Source organism: Oryctolagus cuniculus, chromosome 5, assembly GCF_964237555.1.
Source record: "Oryctolagus cuniculus chromosome 5, mOryCun1.1, whole genome shotgun sequence".
Lineage (NCBI taxonomy): Eukaryota > Metazoa > Chordata > Mammalia > Lagomorpha > Leporidae > Oryctolagus > Oryctolagus cuniculus.
Window position 1 is genome coordinate 21,469,282 of NC_091436.1, and position 14,329 is coordinate 21,483,610.

Below are 14,329 nucleotides of genomic sequence, written 5' to 3' on the forward strand. Positions count from 1 at the left end.
ATAAATATAGATGCAAAAATCTTCAACAAAATATTAGCTAATTGACTCCAACAGCAAACCTGAAATTTCTTTTACCCAGACCAACTGGGATTTATTCTGGTATTCAGAGATGGTTCAACACTCACAAATAAACAATGTGATACATCACATTAACAAACTGAACAACAAAAACTGTATGGTTATGTCAATAGGTGCAGAGATGCAGAGAAAGCCTTTGATAAAATACAGTACCCATTCATGGTGAAAACCTTAAGCAAATTGGGTATAGAAAGAACATTCATTAACACAATCAAGGGAATTTTTGACAATTCCACAGCCAGCATCTTATTAAATGGAGGAAAGCTCAAAGATCCAGAATCAGACAAGGATGCCCACTCTCACCATTACTATTCAATATAATCCTGGAAGTTTTAGCCAGAGCTATTAGGTAAGAAAAATATATCAAAGGGATACAAATTGGAAAGGAGGAAGTCAGACTTGCTATTTGCAAATGATATGATACTATATAGAGGGCATCCAGAAGACTCCAACAAGAGACTATGTAAACTCATAAAAGAGTTTGGTAAAGTGGCAGGATATAAAATTAACACAGAGAAATCAATAGCCTTTGTATAAACAGACAATGCCATGGCAAACAGAGCTTCTAAAACTTCTAAGATCAATCCCATTAACAATAGCTACAAAAAGAATTAAATTCCTTGGAATAAATTTAACCAAGAATGCCATTGATCTTTATGATGATAATTAATAAACATTAAAAATAGAAGAAGACATTAAAAAATGGAAAAATCTTCCATGTTCATGGATTGGAATAATCAATATTATCAAAATGTCCATACTAGGCCAGCGCCACGGCTCAATAGGCATCGGCATACCGGGTTCTAGTCCCGGTCAGGGCGCCGGATTCTGTCCCGGTTGCCCCTCTTCCAGGCCAGCTCTCTGCTATGGCCCGGGAGTGCAGTGGAGGATGGCCCAAGTCCTTCGGCCCTGCACCAGCATGGAAACCAGGAGAAGCACCTGGCTTCTGGCTTCGGATCAGCGCGATGCGCCGGCCGCAGCAGGCCGGCCACGGAGGCCATTGGAGGGTGAACCAATGGCAAAGGAAGACCTTTCTCTCTGTCTCTCTCTCACTGTCCACTCTGCCTGTCAAAAACGAAAATAAATAAATAAATAAAAAATAAATAAATAAAAAAATTCATATGGAAACATAAGATGTCAAATAGCTAAAGCAATCTTTTTTTTTTTTTTTTTTTTTTGACAGGCAGAGTTAGACAGTGAGAGAGAGAGACAGAGAAAAAGGTCTTCCTTTTCCATTGGTTCACTCCCCAAATGGCTGCTATGGCTGGCACCCTGTGGCCGGCACGCTGCGCCGATCCAAAGCCAGGAGCCAGGTGCTTCCTCCTGGTCTCCCGTGCGTGTGCAGGGCCCAAGGACCTGAGCCATCCTCTACTGCACTCCCAGGCCACAGCAGAGAGCTGGACTGGAAGAGGGGCAACCGGGAGAGACCCGGCACCCCAACCGGAACTAGAACCCAGGGTGCCGGTGCTGCAGGTGGAGGATTAGCCAAGTGAGCTGCGGTGCCAGCTAAAGCAATCTTATACAACAAAAACCAAGCAGGAGGCATCATAATGTCTGATTTCCAGACATGCTACGGGGCAGATATATTCAAAACAGTCTGGCACTGGCACAAAAACAGATGTGTAGTAACTTCAGAAATCAATCCATGTATCTACAACCAACTTATCTTTAATAATGGAGCTAAAAATCAATCCCTAGAGCAAGGACAGTCTCTTCCAAAAATGGTGCTGGGAAAACCGGATCTTCACATGCAAAACTATGACACTAGACATATCTTAACCTTACATCAAAATCCACTCAAAATGAATCAGACCTAAATCTATGACCTGATGCGACCAAATTACTGGAGAATATTGGGGAAACTCTGAAAGACAGTGGCATAGGCAAAGACTTCTTGGCAAAGACCCAGAAGCATGGGCAATCAAAGCCAAAGTGGATAAATGGGATTATGTTCAGCTGAGAAGCTTCTGCACTGCACAGGGACACTCAACGAAGTGAAAAAGCAACAAAGAGAAGGGGAGAAAATATTTGCAAACCATACAACTGATAAAGGATTAATATCCCGACTCTATAAAGAGCTCAAGAAACTCAACAACAATAAATTAAACAGTTTAGTTAAGAAATGGGGAAAGATTTGAACAGACATTTTTCAAGAGAGGAAATTCAAATGTCAACAGAAAAATTGAAAAAATGCTCAGGATCACTAGCCATCAGGGAAATGCAAATCAAAACCAAGTGAGGTTTCACCTCACTACAGTCAGAACGGCTCTCATTTCTGAAATCAACAATCTGCAAATGCTAGTGAGAATGTCGGAAAAAAGGTATTTAATCCACTGTTTGTGGAAATGTAAATTGGTGTCTACTGTGGAAGACAATATGGAGATACCTCAGAAATCTGAATATAGACCTAACATATGATCCAGTCATCCCATTTCTGGAAATCTACCCAAACCAAAAGAATTCAGCATATGAAAGAGTTATCTTTACCCCCATGTTCATTGCAGCACAAGTCACAATATCTAAGATGTGGAATCAACCCAGATGTCCATCGACCGTTGACCGAATCTATTTATTTATATAAATATTCTATATTTATATATATATGTGTGTGTATATATATATATATAAAATATGGAGTACTACTCAGCTATACAAAAAAAAAAAAAAACAAAGAATCATATCTTTTGCAACAAGATGGGCACAACTGGAAACAATTATACTTAGTGAAATAAACCAGTCTCCAAAAGACATACATAATATATTTTCCCTGATCCATAGTAACTAATAGAGTATCTAAAATGTAATGTATTGGAGTGAAATGGACATTTCAAGATTCAATGATTGTTTACAATCCTCGCATCTTCTTTTGAGGAATAATTTTTTTTCTTTGTACTAGTTTTTGAACTTGTTTACTTAGTATAGGGTTAACTTTACATTCACTAATAACTGAAATTTATCTTTATGAAAACTAAGAATGGGAAGGGGAGAGGGAGTAGGAAGAAGGGTTGGAGTATTGGTGGGAGGGAGGGTAGGTTGTGAAGTATTACTATGTTCTTAATCTGTATATATGATATATGTGAAACAAGTATATGACTTAAATAGAATTAAAAGAAAACTCCTGGAAAATGACCAAGCAGCATTTGATGGAGGCTGCCATGCAGTGTTTGGATTAAACTTTATGACACCCATAATGGTTTTTACTTTTTATGCTGTACTCTTTTGCATAATTTTCAAATGACATGCACATAATTATTATTTTTTTTTTGACAGGCAGAGTTAGACAGTGAGAGAGAGAGACAGAGAGAAAGGTCTTCCTTTTTCCGTTGGTTCACCCCCCAGGAGCCAGGTGTTTCTTCCTCAACTCCCATGTGGTTGCAGGGCCCAAGGACCTGGGCCATCCTCCACTGCCTTCCTGGGCCACAGCAGAGAGCTTGCCTGGAAGAGGAGCTACCGGGACAGAATCCAGCACCCCAGCTGGGACTAGAACCCGGGGTGCTGGTGCCGCAGGTGGAGAATTAGCCTAGAGAGCCGTGGCACCGGCCCACACAATTATTTTCTTGATAGGATGATCCAATTTACTCTTTCAAAGGCCATAAATGGAAAGCACATGTTCCTTCAGATTCAGTTATCACACTACCTTAGGTGGTATCAAGCTTTGGGGTAGAGGCTGAGATTTTAATTTGAGCCTCTTTTGTGAAAGAATCAACCTATCATTCTTGCTTGCGATTTTGAGAATCTTTGATATGTTTTGAAGGTTATTTTTAGCATGAGACATAAAGATTGAACCTAGTTATGAGGTGCAGTATGACATTTCAACCCAGCTGTATGACATGTTACAATAAAATTAAAGTAATCTGCATATTCTTGTCTCAAAAATTAATCATTCTAGCTTTTTTTGTTGGAAGGATTAAACATTCTTTTTTCTATCTCTTTTTAAATATGCAATAAATTATTGTTGACTACAGTCACACTATTGGGCTTTATAACAGTAGAATTTGTTCTGCCTATCTAACTCTGCTTTTGTATCTAATCACATCTTTTCATTGTTCTCCCCACCTCTGTTTCACAGCCTCTAGAAATCACTATTTTATTATTTACTGCTATGAGATACTTTTTTAGCTTTCATGTATGAGTGAGCACATGCAGTATTTGTATTTCTATGTTTAGCTTATTTCAACTCCAGACTCATCTATGTCATCGCAAATAACATGATTTCATTCCTTTTTATGTATAATATTCCATTGTACATAAATGTCATATTTCCTTTATTCAGAGGAGAGTTTATATTAAAAAAGAATCATCTTACATTACGAGATTGCTTTTCTGAAATTGAAGGATTTATAAAGTATCTTAAGAGCTTATTTTGGGAGTTACAATTTCTCAATAACTATGGGAAAATATAATTTTATAAATAGAAATTTTTTCTGAATATTATATAAAACACGCAAAAATATAATCAATAAGTAATTTGTATATATACAATATATAATCAGTAAGTATATAAAATATAATAAACAAGTAATTGTTAACTAGGATAAACCTGTTTTAATTAGTCCTAAGTAGTCATAAAATTTGATTCTAATAAACCCAGCAATAAAAATATTGAAACGTACAGTTAACACAACAAGAAATGCCAGAGAGTATACGATGCAAATTATAAGCAATGATATTTTAATAATTACATGATAAATTTATCATTAAATTACAAACAATTCAAATGTATATATAAACATTCAGAACAACATACCTTTGATATCATTTTTCTCTAAGTCTTTTAGTGCTTGAACAAATGTCAGTTGACTTTCAGTGAGAGGCCAACTGTTATACAACACCAAACACTGGATAATGTACTTGTAACTCTGTGAAATAAAATGCAGTTGTTAAGAATAAAAATAGTATGTATTTGCGCTAGGCATATAAGTGCATCCTTTGCTGGATTATGAATGATAATTTAGTTAAATAACATCAGATATTCTCAAAAGTTCTATAATTCTACAGTTTATGAATGTTTTATTTCCTTACATTTACAGTAACATCTGAGATTATCTGACTTTCTACTTTTTGGCAATGTAATATGTTTGAAGGGAAACCTCACTGCTGTCATATTTTGCACTTCTTAGATTGCCCATGAGTTTGAGCATTTTCTCCAAGTTGATGGTGTGTAGGGATTTCTTTTCTTTTCATTCACAAATATTCATCTATATCACCTATTATTACTTTCACAGATTAATATTTTATTTCACAACTATGTCTGTAAGATATTTGGGTCATGCTTTTATTTACCACTAGTTGGGGACAAGTTTTATTTCTCTCTATAAGGAAGTAATCTTCTCAGGACCACCTACTCCACAGTCTACCTTGTCTCTGTTGATTTATGATCATCCCTCTCTTCTACATTTTATTTTAAGTTTCTTTTACTTTGTTTTTTAATGGTTATCTCATTCATTCTTCTGCTGCTTTAAAACAGATCCATTGTCCTTTCCCCCTTGAACATATGGCACATTCATGCCAGTTTTCATTAATATGTGATCTATAATCTGTGCTCTTATTAATTTGTGAACTTTGAAGTTATGTAGCCTCTTGAAACTCATTTAGAAAATAATACAATTATATGCATATTATAGAATTAGCTTGCAGATGAAATTTGTTATGTAGTTAAGGATTTTGGCACAGAGGAATTGTTCAAGAATGTCTCATTCTTCAATTCTGGTTGTATCTTGGTGGAACTAAATGTAGAAAATATTATGCATTGACAACTCTTAGGAAGAGGATTGTTTTATTTTATATTTTTAAGAGCAGTGCAATAGCATAATTCTTTTGAATGCAAATACAAATATACCTGCTGTGGTGTGCTACAGTTTTCTTCCCTCGTGGGCAAATTGATAACTTCCTCTTCCAAAAGAGGCAGACCAGTGTCTACAACTGTACTTCCAAGTTTACCCTTATTGAATTTCTGACTTCCTTGGGTAGACTTCTTCTTAGCTGCTGCATCTGGATCTTTCTTGGGTGATGTATGAAGTAAAAGGACTTGCTTGCTTGCTGAATAGGAGATATATTAATTTTGTGTTAAATATATGATATGTAAATTTTTATTAAATTAGTTACATCTATCTATGAAACACTCAAAAGAATGGGAGAATTATTTTGGTTTAATGAAAATAAACAATATAATTGGCTTCTTGGAAACATTTTTGCTCTTAAGATACATGACTACAACAGAACTTTAGCTCCATAGTGCAGTACATATTTGTGAAAAACTGTTGATTGTTAAAAGAATTTACAACAATGTCTCATTCATCTGTGTCACTGAACATCACTATACTTCAAAACTGACTTCCTTACTAATCAAGATCATGTGTATGTCAACACAGTCATAAAACCCTTCTGCTTTAATTTCTTTAAGATTTATTTATTTATTTGAAAGGTAGAGTTACAGAGAGGCAGAAGCAATGAAAGAGAGAGAGAGAGAGAGATGTCTTCTATCTGCTGGATCACTCCCCAAATGGTCACAATGGCCAGAGCTGTGCCAATCCAAAGCCAGGAGCCAGGAGCTTCTTCTGGGTCTCCCATGCGGATGCAGAGGCACAAGGACTTGGGCCATCTTCTACTGCTTTCCCATGGCCATAGCAGAGAGATGGATCAGAAGTGGAAATCCAAGACTCGAACTGGTGCCCATATGGTATACCAGAACTGCAGGCGGTGGCTTTACCTGCTACGCCACAGTGCTGGCCCTCTTCTGCTTTAATTTCTAATTTCTCTCTGTATTATTTTGTAATTAACAAGTAGTTTTTATAAGATTTGGGGGAGTTAAAAAATGGAAATTTGTTGTATGCTACTAATGAATTTATCAAACATTTATTGAGAGACCAAAGGTAAACAGCACAATGAAATCTGAGATGAGGTTGTTTTCTTAACACACACACACACACACAGAGAGAGAGAGAGAGAGAGAGAGAGAGAGAGAGAAAGAGAGACCAAATTGAACAAGATGTATAAAACAATTAATTTAAACCAATAGTTAATCTTGCCTACAGTCTTAGGCAATAGTCATTGTCTCAGGTTCTCTGAACTCCAATCTTGTTTTTCTGAGCCTAGCAACTCAGCTGTTCACCACTTGGACTGAATTCCCTGTGCACAGCCAGGAAGATACTCACAGATAGAAATCTGAAGAATTGGAGATATCACATTATGTTTCCCTTCCCTTAGGATCACAATTTTGGGACAATAAAAATTTATTAGTAAAGTACCAGAAATGAGTATCTGAGAAGCTTAGAAATATGCATAGGGATCTGCTTGGTCTTTAGCTAAATTCTAAACTTCCCTTGTATACTCAACAATGACTGGCAGACAAGAACTAGTGGGAAACTGTGAGCTTAATGGAGATTCTAGCAGCTGCATAATGTGGAGAGAAGTGGATTTCTGACCTGACAAAGTGAAGGGAATTTAGTGAACACCCATAAAATTTGGTTTAGAACCCAGAAAATTGTCAAGCTTAAAAGTGGAGCTACCTAGAGTAAAAGCAACTCTAGATCTGATGTATATCTGATCTAAATCAGAAACAAGTTGTGGCAGTCTCCGTCTAACCTGTTAACAAAATAAACTGCTTACCTTGACAAAATTATTTCAGTGAAATATAATAAAGACTCTTAGCAATACAGCAGTCATAGTGTGCAACATAGTTTATAAGAAGAAGCAAGGAGTGTGATCATAACTTGAGAAAAAAGTTATAGACACATAACTAATACTGGCATTGAACTTAGCAAACAAGGTCTTTAAAACAGTTATTACAAATGTATTTAAGTACTTAAGGGAAAAGATGGATATACTGAACACCAACAGAAAAAATGAAATATATAAAGAAGCAAAATAAAATTTTTCATCTAACTGTATGTAAAAAAAGGAACTCTTGTAAAGACTTTAAAGATTGTGAAAATCAGAATTAAAGATTAATAAACTGGAAGATAAATGATAGAAATTATCTAAACAGAAGTGCAGAGTGAAAAAGAATTTGAGATAGGCTATGTTATCCATGGTATAGTGTGGCTGTGGAACAGTGACCCCATAAAGAGATCTGTCCACTCAGCATGCTAGACTGTGATCTACCTGACATAAGAATATTTACAAACTTAATTATAAGTGAAATAGCTAAAGTGAGATCAAACTAATTTGAAGCTCACCCCAACCTATATGTCATTTGTTCTCAAGATAGAGAAGGAAGACACAGAAATACACAGAAAGAAATCAGTGGGAGTATGACCTAGTCAAAAACAATTTTAGTGACTGGCATTATGGCATAGTGGGTAAAGCCATTGCTGTAGCTCCTGAATCTCATATGAGCACAGGTTTGCTTCCTACTAATAGCCTAGGAAAAACAGTGGAGGATGGCTCAAGTGCTTGGGCTCCTGCCATCCAGGTGGGAGACCCAGATGAACCTCTTGGCTCCTAGCATTGCCATGGTTCTGTGCTGGCTGTTGTGGCGCTCTGGGGAGTGAGCCAGCTAGTGAATGGTCTCTCTCTCTCTTTCTGAATCTCTCCCTCCCTCAATTCCTCCTTCCCTCTCCAGCTTGGACTTTCAAATAAACAAATAAATGTAGATAAAAACCACTATTTCAGAACTGTATCTTCCAAAACTGAGATAGTAAACGTTTGTTGTAGCAAGTTATTCAGTTTGAGTTATCTGTGAGGCATGAGTTTCAAGACTACCATTTTTTATCAGAAACCATAAATTATACCAAGTCCTATATATACTATGTTTTCACCTGAAAGTAGACACCTATGATGGAATTTAGTTTATAAATTAGGCACAAGAATTTCTAAATTAGGCACAACAAACAAAAAGAGGTCAACTACAATAACTAATAAAACGGGACAATTATAACTATGTGTTGTGATAGAAAATATATGAATGTGATATTTTAGTCTCTAAAATATATTATTGCACTTTCACCCTTTTCCTTAAAGTAAAGTGCATTACATCTTTACCTGTGGCATGTCCAAATTGCCAACATCACTGCTTTTGTGTTTTGGGGCCAAAGTTATGTAAAATAAAGGCTCCTTGGAAACACAAGTGCTGCAATACTACAACAGATGATATGAAAACTGAGATAACTCCTAGGTGACTAATGGATGGGTAGTATATAGGTGGATACTGCTGCACAAAGATGTTGATTCACAAGATAGTGAAGGAGGATGTAGCAGTACCAGATTTCATGACGCCACTCAGAACAGCATGCAATAACAGTCTTAAGAACTGTTTATTACTAGAAGTCTCCACTTAAGATTTTTGGACTGTAATTTATCATCACTAACTGAAACTGTGATAAGGAAAGACTACTGTAATTTGCTCTGGAAGTCACTGGAAGAAAATACAGACAAAAAATGGTTTAACATATATATGAGACCTAGACGGAGCTCACATAGAATATTATACTTAGACATAAATTTAATGAAGTATATATAAAATATACCATTGAAAATTGTGAAAACTGGTATAGAAATCAAAGACTCAAATATTTGTGAGATATACTTATATATATATAGATATAGTGAGATATATTTGTGAGATATATTTTCATGGGCAAGAAAGCTCAGTTTTATAAAGATGTTAGTATTTTCCAAGTTCAAAAATCATTGAAATGAAGAGCTGATACTTTGAAAAAATAAATAAAATTGGTACAGCTTTGGCCCAACTAACCAAGAAAAGGGGTGGGTGGGGACTAACACAAATTAATAAAATCAGAGATGAAAAGGAGACATCATAACAGATAAATAAATAAATAAAATTCACCAGGATTCTACAAGAAGTTGTATGCAAATAAATTGGAAAATCTAGAAAATGGATAGATTTTGGGAGATATACAATCTACCAGAATTGAGTCATGAAGATACAGAAAACCTAAATAGACCAATAATCAATATGGAGGTTGAATCAGTAATAGGGACCATCTCGGACAAAGAAAAGCCAAGGACAAGATGGTTTCAATGATGAATTCTAGCAGACATTTAAAGAAGAAATAATTCCAATTTTCCTCAAACTTTTACAACAATCAAAAGGCAAGGAATCCTTCCAAAGTCCTTCTATGAAGCCCTCTTTATCTTAATTCCAAAACCAGAAAAATATACAACAAAGAAAGATAACTATAGACCAATATCCATAATGAATACAGATGCAAAAACTCCTTAACAAAATACTAGCTAATCAAATCCAACAATACACCAATACAATCCCCACTGCCCAGGGCAAGTGAGATTTATCCCTGGATGGTTCAACATATGTAAATCAATAAATGTATATCTTGACAAATTAAAGAATAAAAACATATGAGAAACTCAATAGATGCAGAGAAAGAATTTGATAAATACAACATCATTTCATGATAAAAACCTTCAGCACTTTGGGGACAGGAAGAACATTACTCAACACAATCAAAGCAATTTATGACAAACCCACAGCCAGCATTATATTAAATGAGGAAAAGCTATAAGCGTTTTCACTAAGATCTGGAACCAGACAAGGATGCCCACTTTCACCATTTCTGTCCAAAATAGTTCTGGAAGTCTGGCCAAAGCCATTAGGAAAGAAAAAGAAATCAAAGGGAAATAAATTGGAAAGAAAGAAGTCAAAATATCACTGTATGAAGATGGCATGATTCTATATATGGAGACTAAAAGGTTCCAGTGATACAATATTGGAACTCATAAGAGAGTTTGATAAAGTAGCAGGAAATAAAATCAACACAGAAAAATCAATAGCCTTTTTATACACAGACAATGCCATGGCTGAAAAACAACTTGTAAGATCAGTCCTTAAACAATCACTACAAAAATGTAAATAACTTGGAATACATTTAACCAAGAATTTTAAAGAGCTCTACAGTAAAAATTATAAAACATAAAAGAATTAGAGAAAGACACAAAAAATAGGAAAAATCTTCCTTGTTTGTGGATTGAACAACCAATATTATCAAAATGCGACCCAAAGAAATCTCCACACTGTTTTCCACAATGACTGCCCTAATTTACATTCCCACCAGCAGTGTATAAGTGTTCCTCTTTGTCCAAATTTACACCAGCATTTGTTCTTACTGTCTTTTATTTTAGTCATTTTGACAAGAGTGAAGTGATATCACATTGTGGTTTTGATTGCGTTTTCTTGATGGTTAATGTTGAGAATTTTTTCATATATTTGTGGCCATTTGTTTTTCTTTTTTTTTTGAGAATTAACTACTGAAATCCTTTGCCCGTTTCTAAACAGATAGTTTCTTTTGTTGTCATTGAGTTTTTTAAGTTGCTGATATATTATGGATATTAATGTTTAGTTGGATAGATGGTGTGCAACTATTTATTTCCCATTCTTTTAGATGTCTCCTCACTATATTGATTGTTTCATTTGCTGGGAAAAGCTCCTGAGTTTGATACAGTCCCATTTGTTTCATTTTGTTTTTGTTGTCTGTGCTTTTGGGGATTTGTCGCAAAATTTGTCTCAAAAGAAATCATCACCTACATCAATGTCTTGGAGTGTTTCTCCTGTGTTTTCTTCCAACAACTTCATAGTGTTGGGTCTTAAATTTAGGTCCTTGATTCATTGAGAGTTGATTTTTGTATATGGTGAGAGGTATAGATCTAATTTCATTCTTCCAGATATATTCACCCAGTTTTGCCAGCACCATTCATTGAAGAAATTATCCTTATTCCACAATATGCTCTGTATACTTCTGTCAAAAGTCAGGTGAGTGTATGTATATGAATTAAGTTCTGGGCTTTCTGTTCTGTTCTGTTCCACTGACCTATATATCATTTTTATGCCAGTACCATACTGTTTTAATTACTATAGCCTCTTAGTATGCTTTGAGGTCTTTTATTATGATGCCTCCATCTTGATTTTTCTTGTTCAGGATCTCTTTTGCTATTCTGGGTCTTTCACGATTCCATATGAATTTTAGCATTGTTTTTTCTAATTCTGTGAAGAATGTCATTGGTGTGTTATTACAAATTGTATTGAGTCTATAGATTGCTTTAGGTAGTAGAGATATTTGATAGATACTGATTGTCCTAATCCTTGAGCAAGGAATATCTTTCCATTTTTTTTTGTATCCTTGATGATTTCTTTCATCAATATCTGATAATTTTCATTGTACAGATGTTTCACTTCTTTGGTTAAATTTATTCCTAAATATTTGATTTTTTGGTTATTGTGAGTGGGATTTCTTTCTGGATTTCTCTGTGAGTTCATCATTAGCATACAAGAAATCTATTGTTTTTGTATGTTTGTTTTGCCACCTGTGATTTTACTGAATTGGTTTACCAATTCTGACCATTTTTTGGCTTAGTGTTTAGATTTGTCCATATACAACATCATATCACCTGCAAACATGGATAATTTGATCACCTCTTTTCCAATATTGATGTGCTTTCTGTCTTTCTCCTTCTTAACTGTTCTTGCTAAAACTTCCAGTATCACATCTGAACAATAGTGGCAAAAGTGGACATACTTGTCTTGTTCCAGATTTGAGGTGAAATGCTTTCAGCTTTTCCCTATTCAATCTGATATTGGCTGTTGGTTTGTGATCTACAGCTTTATAATTTTGAGAAACAATGCTTCTAAGTTTGAGGAGGGTTTTTATCATGAAGAGGTGTTAAATAGTGTCAAATGCTTTCTCTCCATTTATTGAGATGACCATATAGTTTTTTTCTTCATTCTATTTATGTGATTTATGTCATTTATTGCTTCACGGATGTTGAACTAGCATTACACTTTTTGGATAAATCCCACATGATCATGATGTATGATATTTTTGATGTGATTTTGCATTCAATGTGCTAATATTTTGTTAGAATCTTTGTATCTATATTCATTAAAGATATACATTGGTAGTTTTCTTTTCATGTTGTGTCTTTGGTTTTGGTCTAAAAGTAATGCTGGAGTTTGGCAGAGATTTATCCTGTTCAATGCTTTGGAAGAGTTTGAAGAGCATTGGAAATACTTCTTTGAATATTTTGTAGAACTCAGAGGTAAAACGATCAGATCCCAAACTTTTCCTTGACAGGAGAATTGTTAGGAGAATTTTGTTTACTGCTTCAATCTTATTTTTGTTAAGTCTGTTTAGGTTGTCTGTATCTTCCTGATTTAATCTTGGTAGGTATATGAATCTAGAAATTTATCCATTTCTTCAGGGTTTCCCAGTTTTTCAGTATATATTTTTCCTAGTAGTATCTTCTGATCTTTTTGTATTTCAGCAGTGTCAGTTCTAACGCCTCTCTTTTTGTCTCTAATTTAATTTATTTTAGTTTTTTCTAAATTTTTCTTTGGCAGGAATCTTATCTATTTTGTTTGTACTCTCAAACAACCAAATTTTTGTTTTGCTGAATTTTTTTTTGGTTTGAATGCCATATATTTACCCTCTGATTCCTATTACCTCGCCTCCTGGTGATTTGGGGTTTGCTTTGTTTTTTATTTTCCCCTAAGTCTTCAAGAAGCATCATTAGATATTTAATTTGAGACATTTCTTGTTTTTAATGTAAACAATTAATGCTCAATGCCAGTGTATCCTCATTGAATTTTGTCTGGATGATCTGTCCACTGATGAGAGTGGAGTGTTGAATTCGTCCACTATTATTTTATTGGAGTCTATCTCTCCCTCTAATAGTATTTGCTTTATATATCTGCGTGATTTTGTGTTGGGTGAATATTTATTTATGATTGTTATATCTTATTGAAATGAGCTTTTATCAAAACATAATGTCCTTCTTCATCTCTTTTTACAGTTTCTGTTTTAAAATCTGTTTTATCTGATATAATTGCTTTTGGTTTCCATTTGCCTGGTATAGCTATTTGAAGCTATTCACTTTCATTCTGTGTGTATCTTTGTTTGTGAAGTTTATTTCTTATAGACAGTATAGAGTGGAGTCATTCAGCCAACCTAAGTCTTTTGGTTGGTGAATATAGTCCATTTAAATTCACGGTTAGTTTTGATAGATAAGAACTATGATTTGCCATTTTGTTGATTGGATAATGATTCTCTTGCTCTGTTGGTGAATTTGGTGGTGTCATGTGTTTGTGTGTTTACTTCTAATGCAAGACCTCCTTCAGAATTTCTTGTAAGTCTGGTGAATTCTCTGTTTTTGCTGATCTGGGAAATAATTTATTTCTCCTTCACTTTTAAAGGATACCTTAGTTGGATATAATATTCTTGGTTGGAAGGTTGTTTGTTTGTTTGTTTGTTTAGACCTATTCTCTTCTGGCCTTTAGGGT

The 14,329-nt window shown here is 34.9% G+C and overlaps 1 protein-coding gene across 4 annotated transcripts in view; it reads right to left on the minus strand.

Moving 5' to 3' along the window:
* The window catches only part of ADGB (androglobin), a 215,760-nt gene that overhangs the window by 35,675 nt on the left and 165,756 nt on the right, over nt 1–14,329 (minus strand). For all 4 annotated transcript variants that reach the window (XM_051855270.2, XM_051855271.2, XM_008263621.4 and 1 more), the window contains 2 exons: nt 5,918–6,117; nt 4,826–4,937 (listed from right to left, as the gene is read on the minus strand). In XM_051855270.2, coding sequence (XP_051711230.2) covers nt 4,826–4,937; nt 5,918–6,117 — 312 coding nt within the window. The remainder of the gene's footprint in view (nt 1–4,825; nt 4,938–5,917; nt 6,118–14,329) is intronic.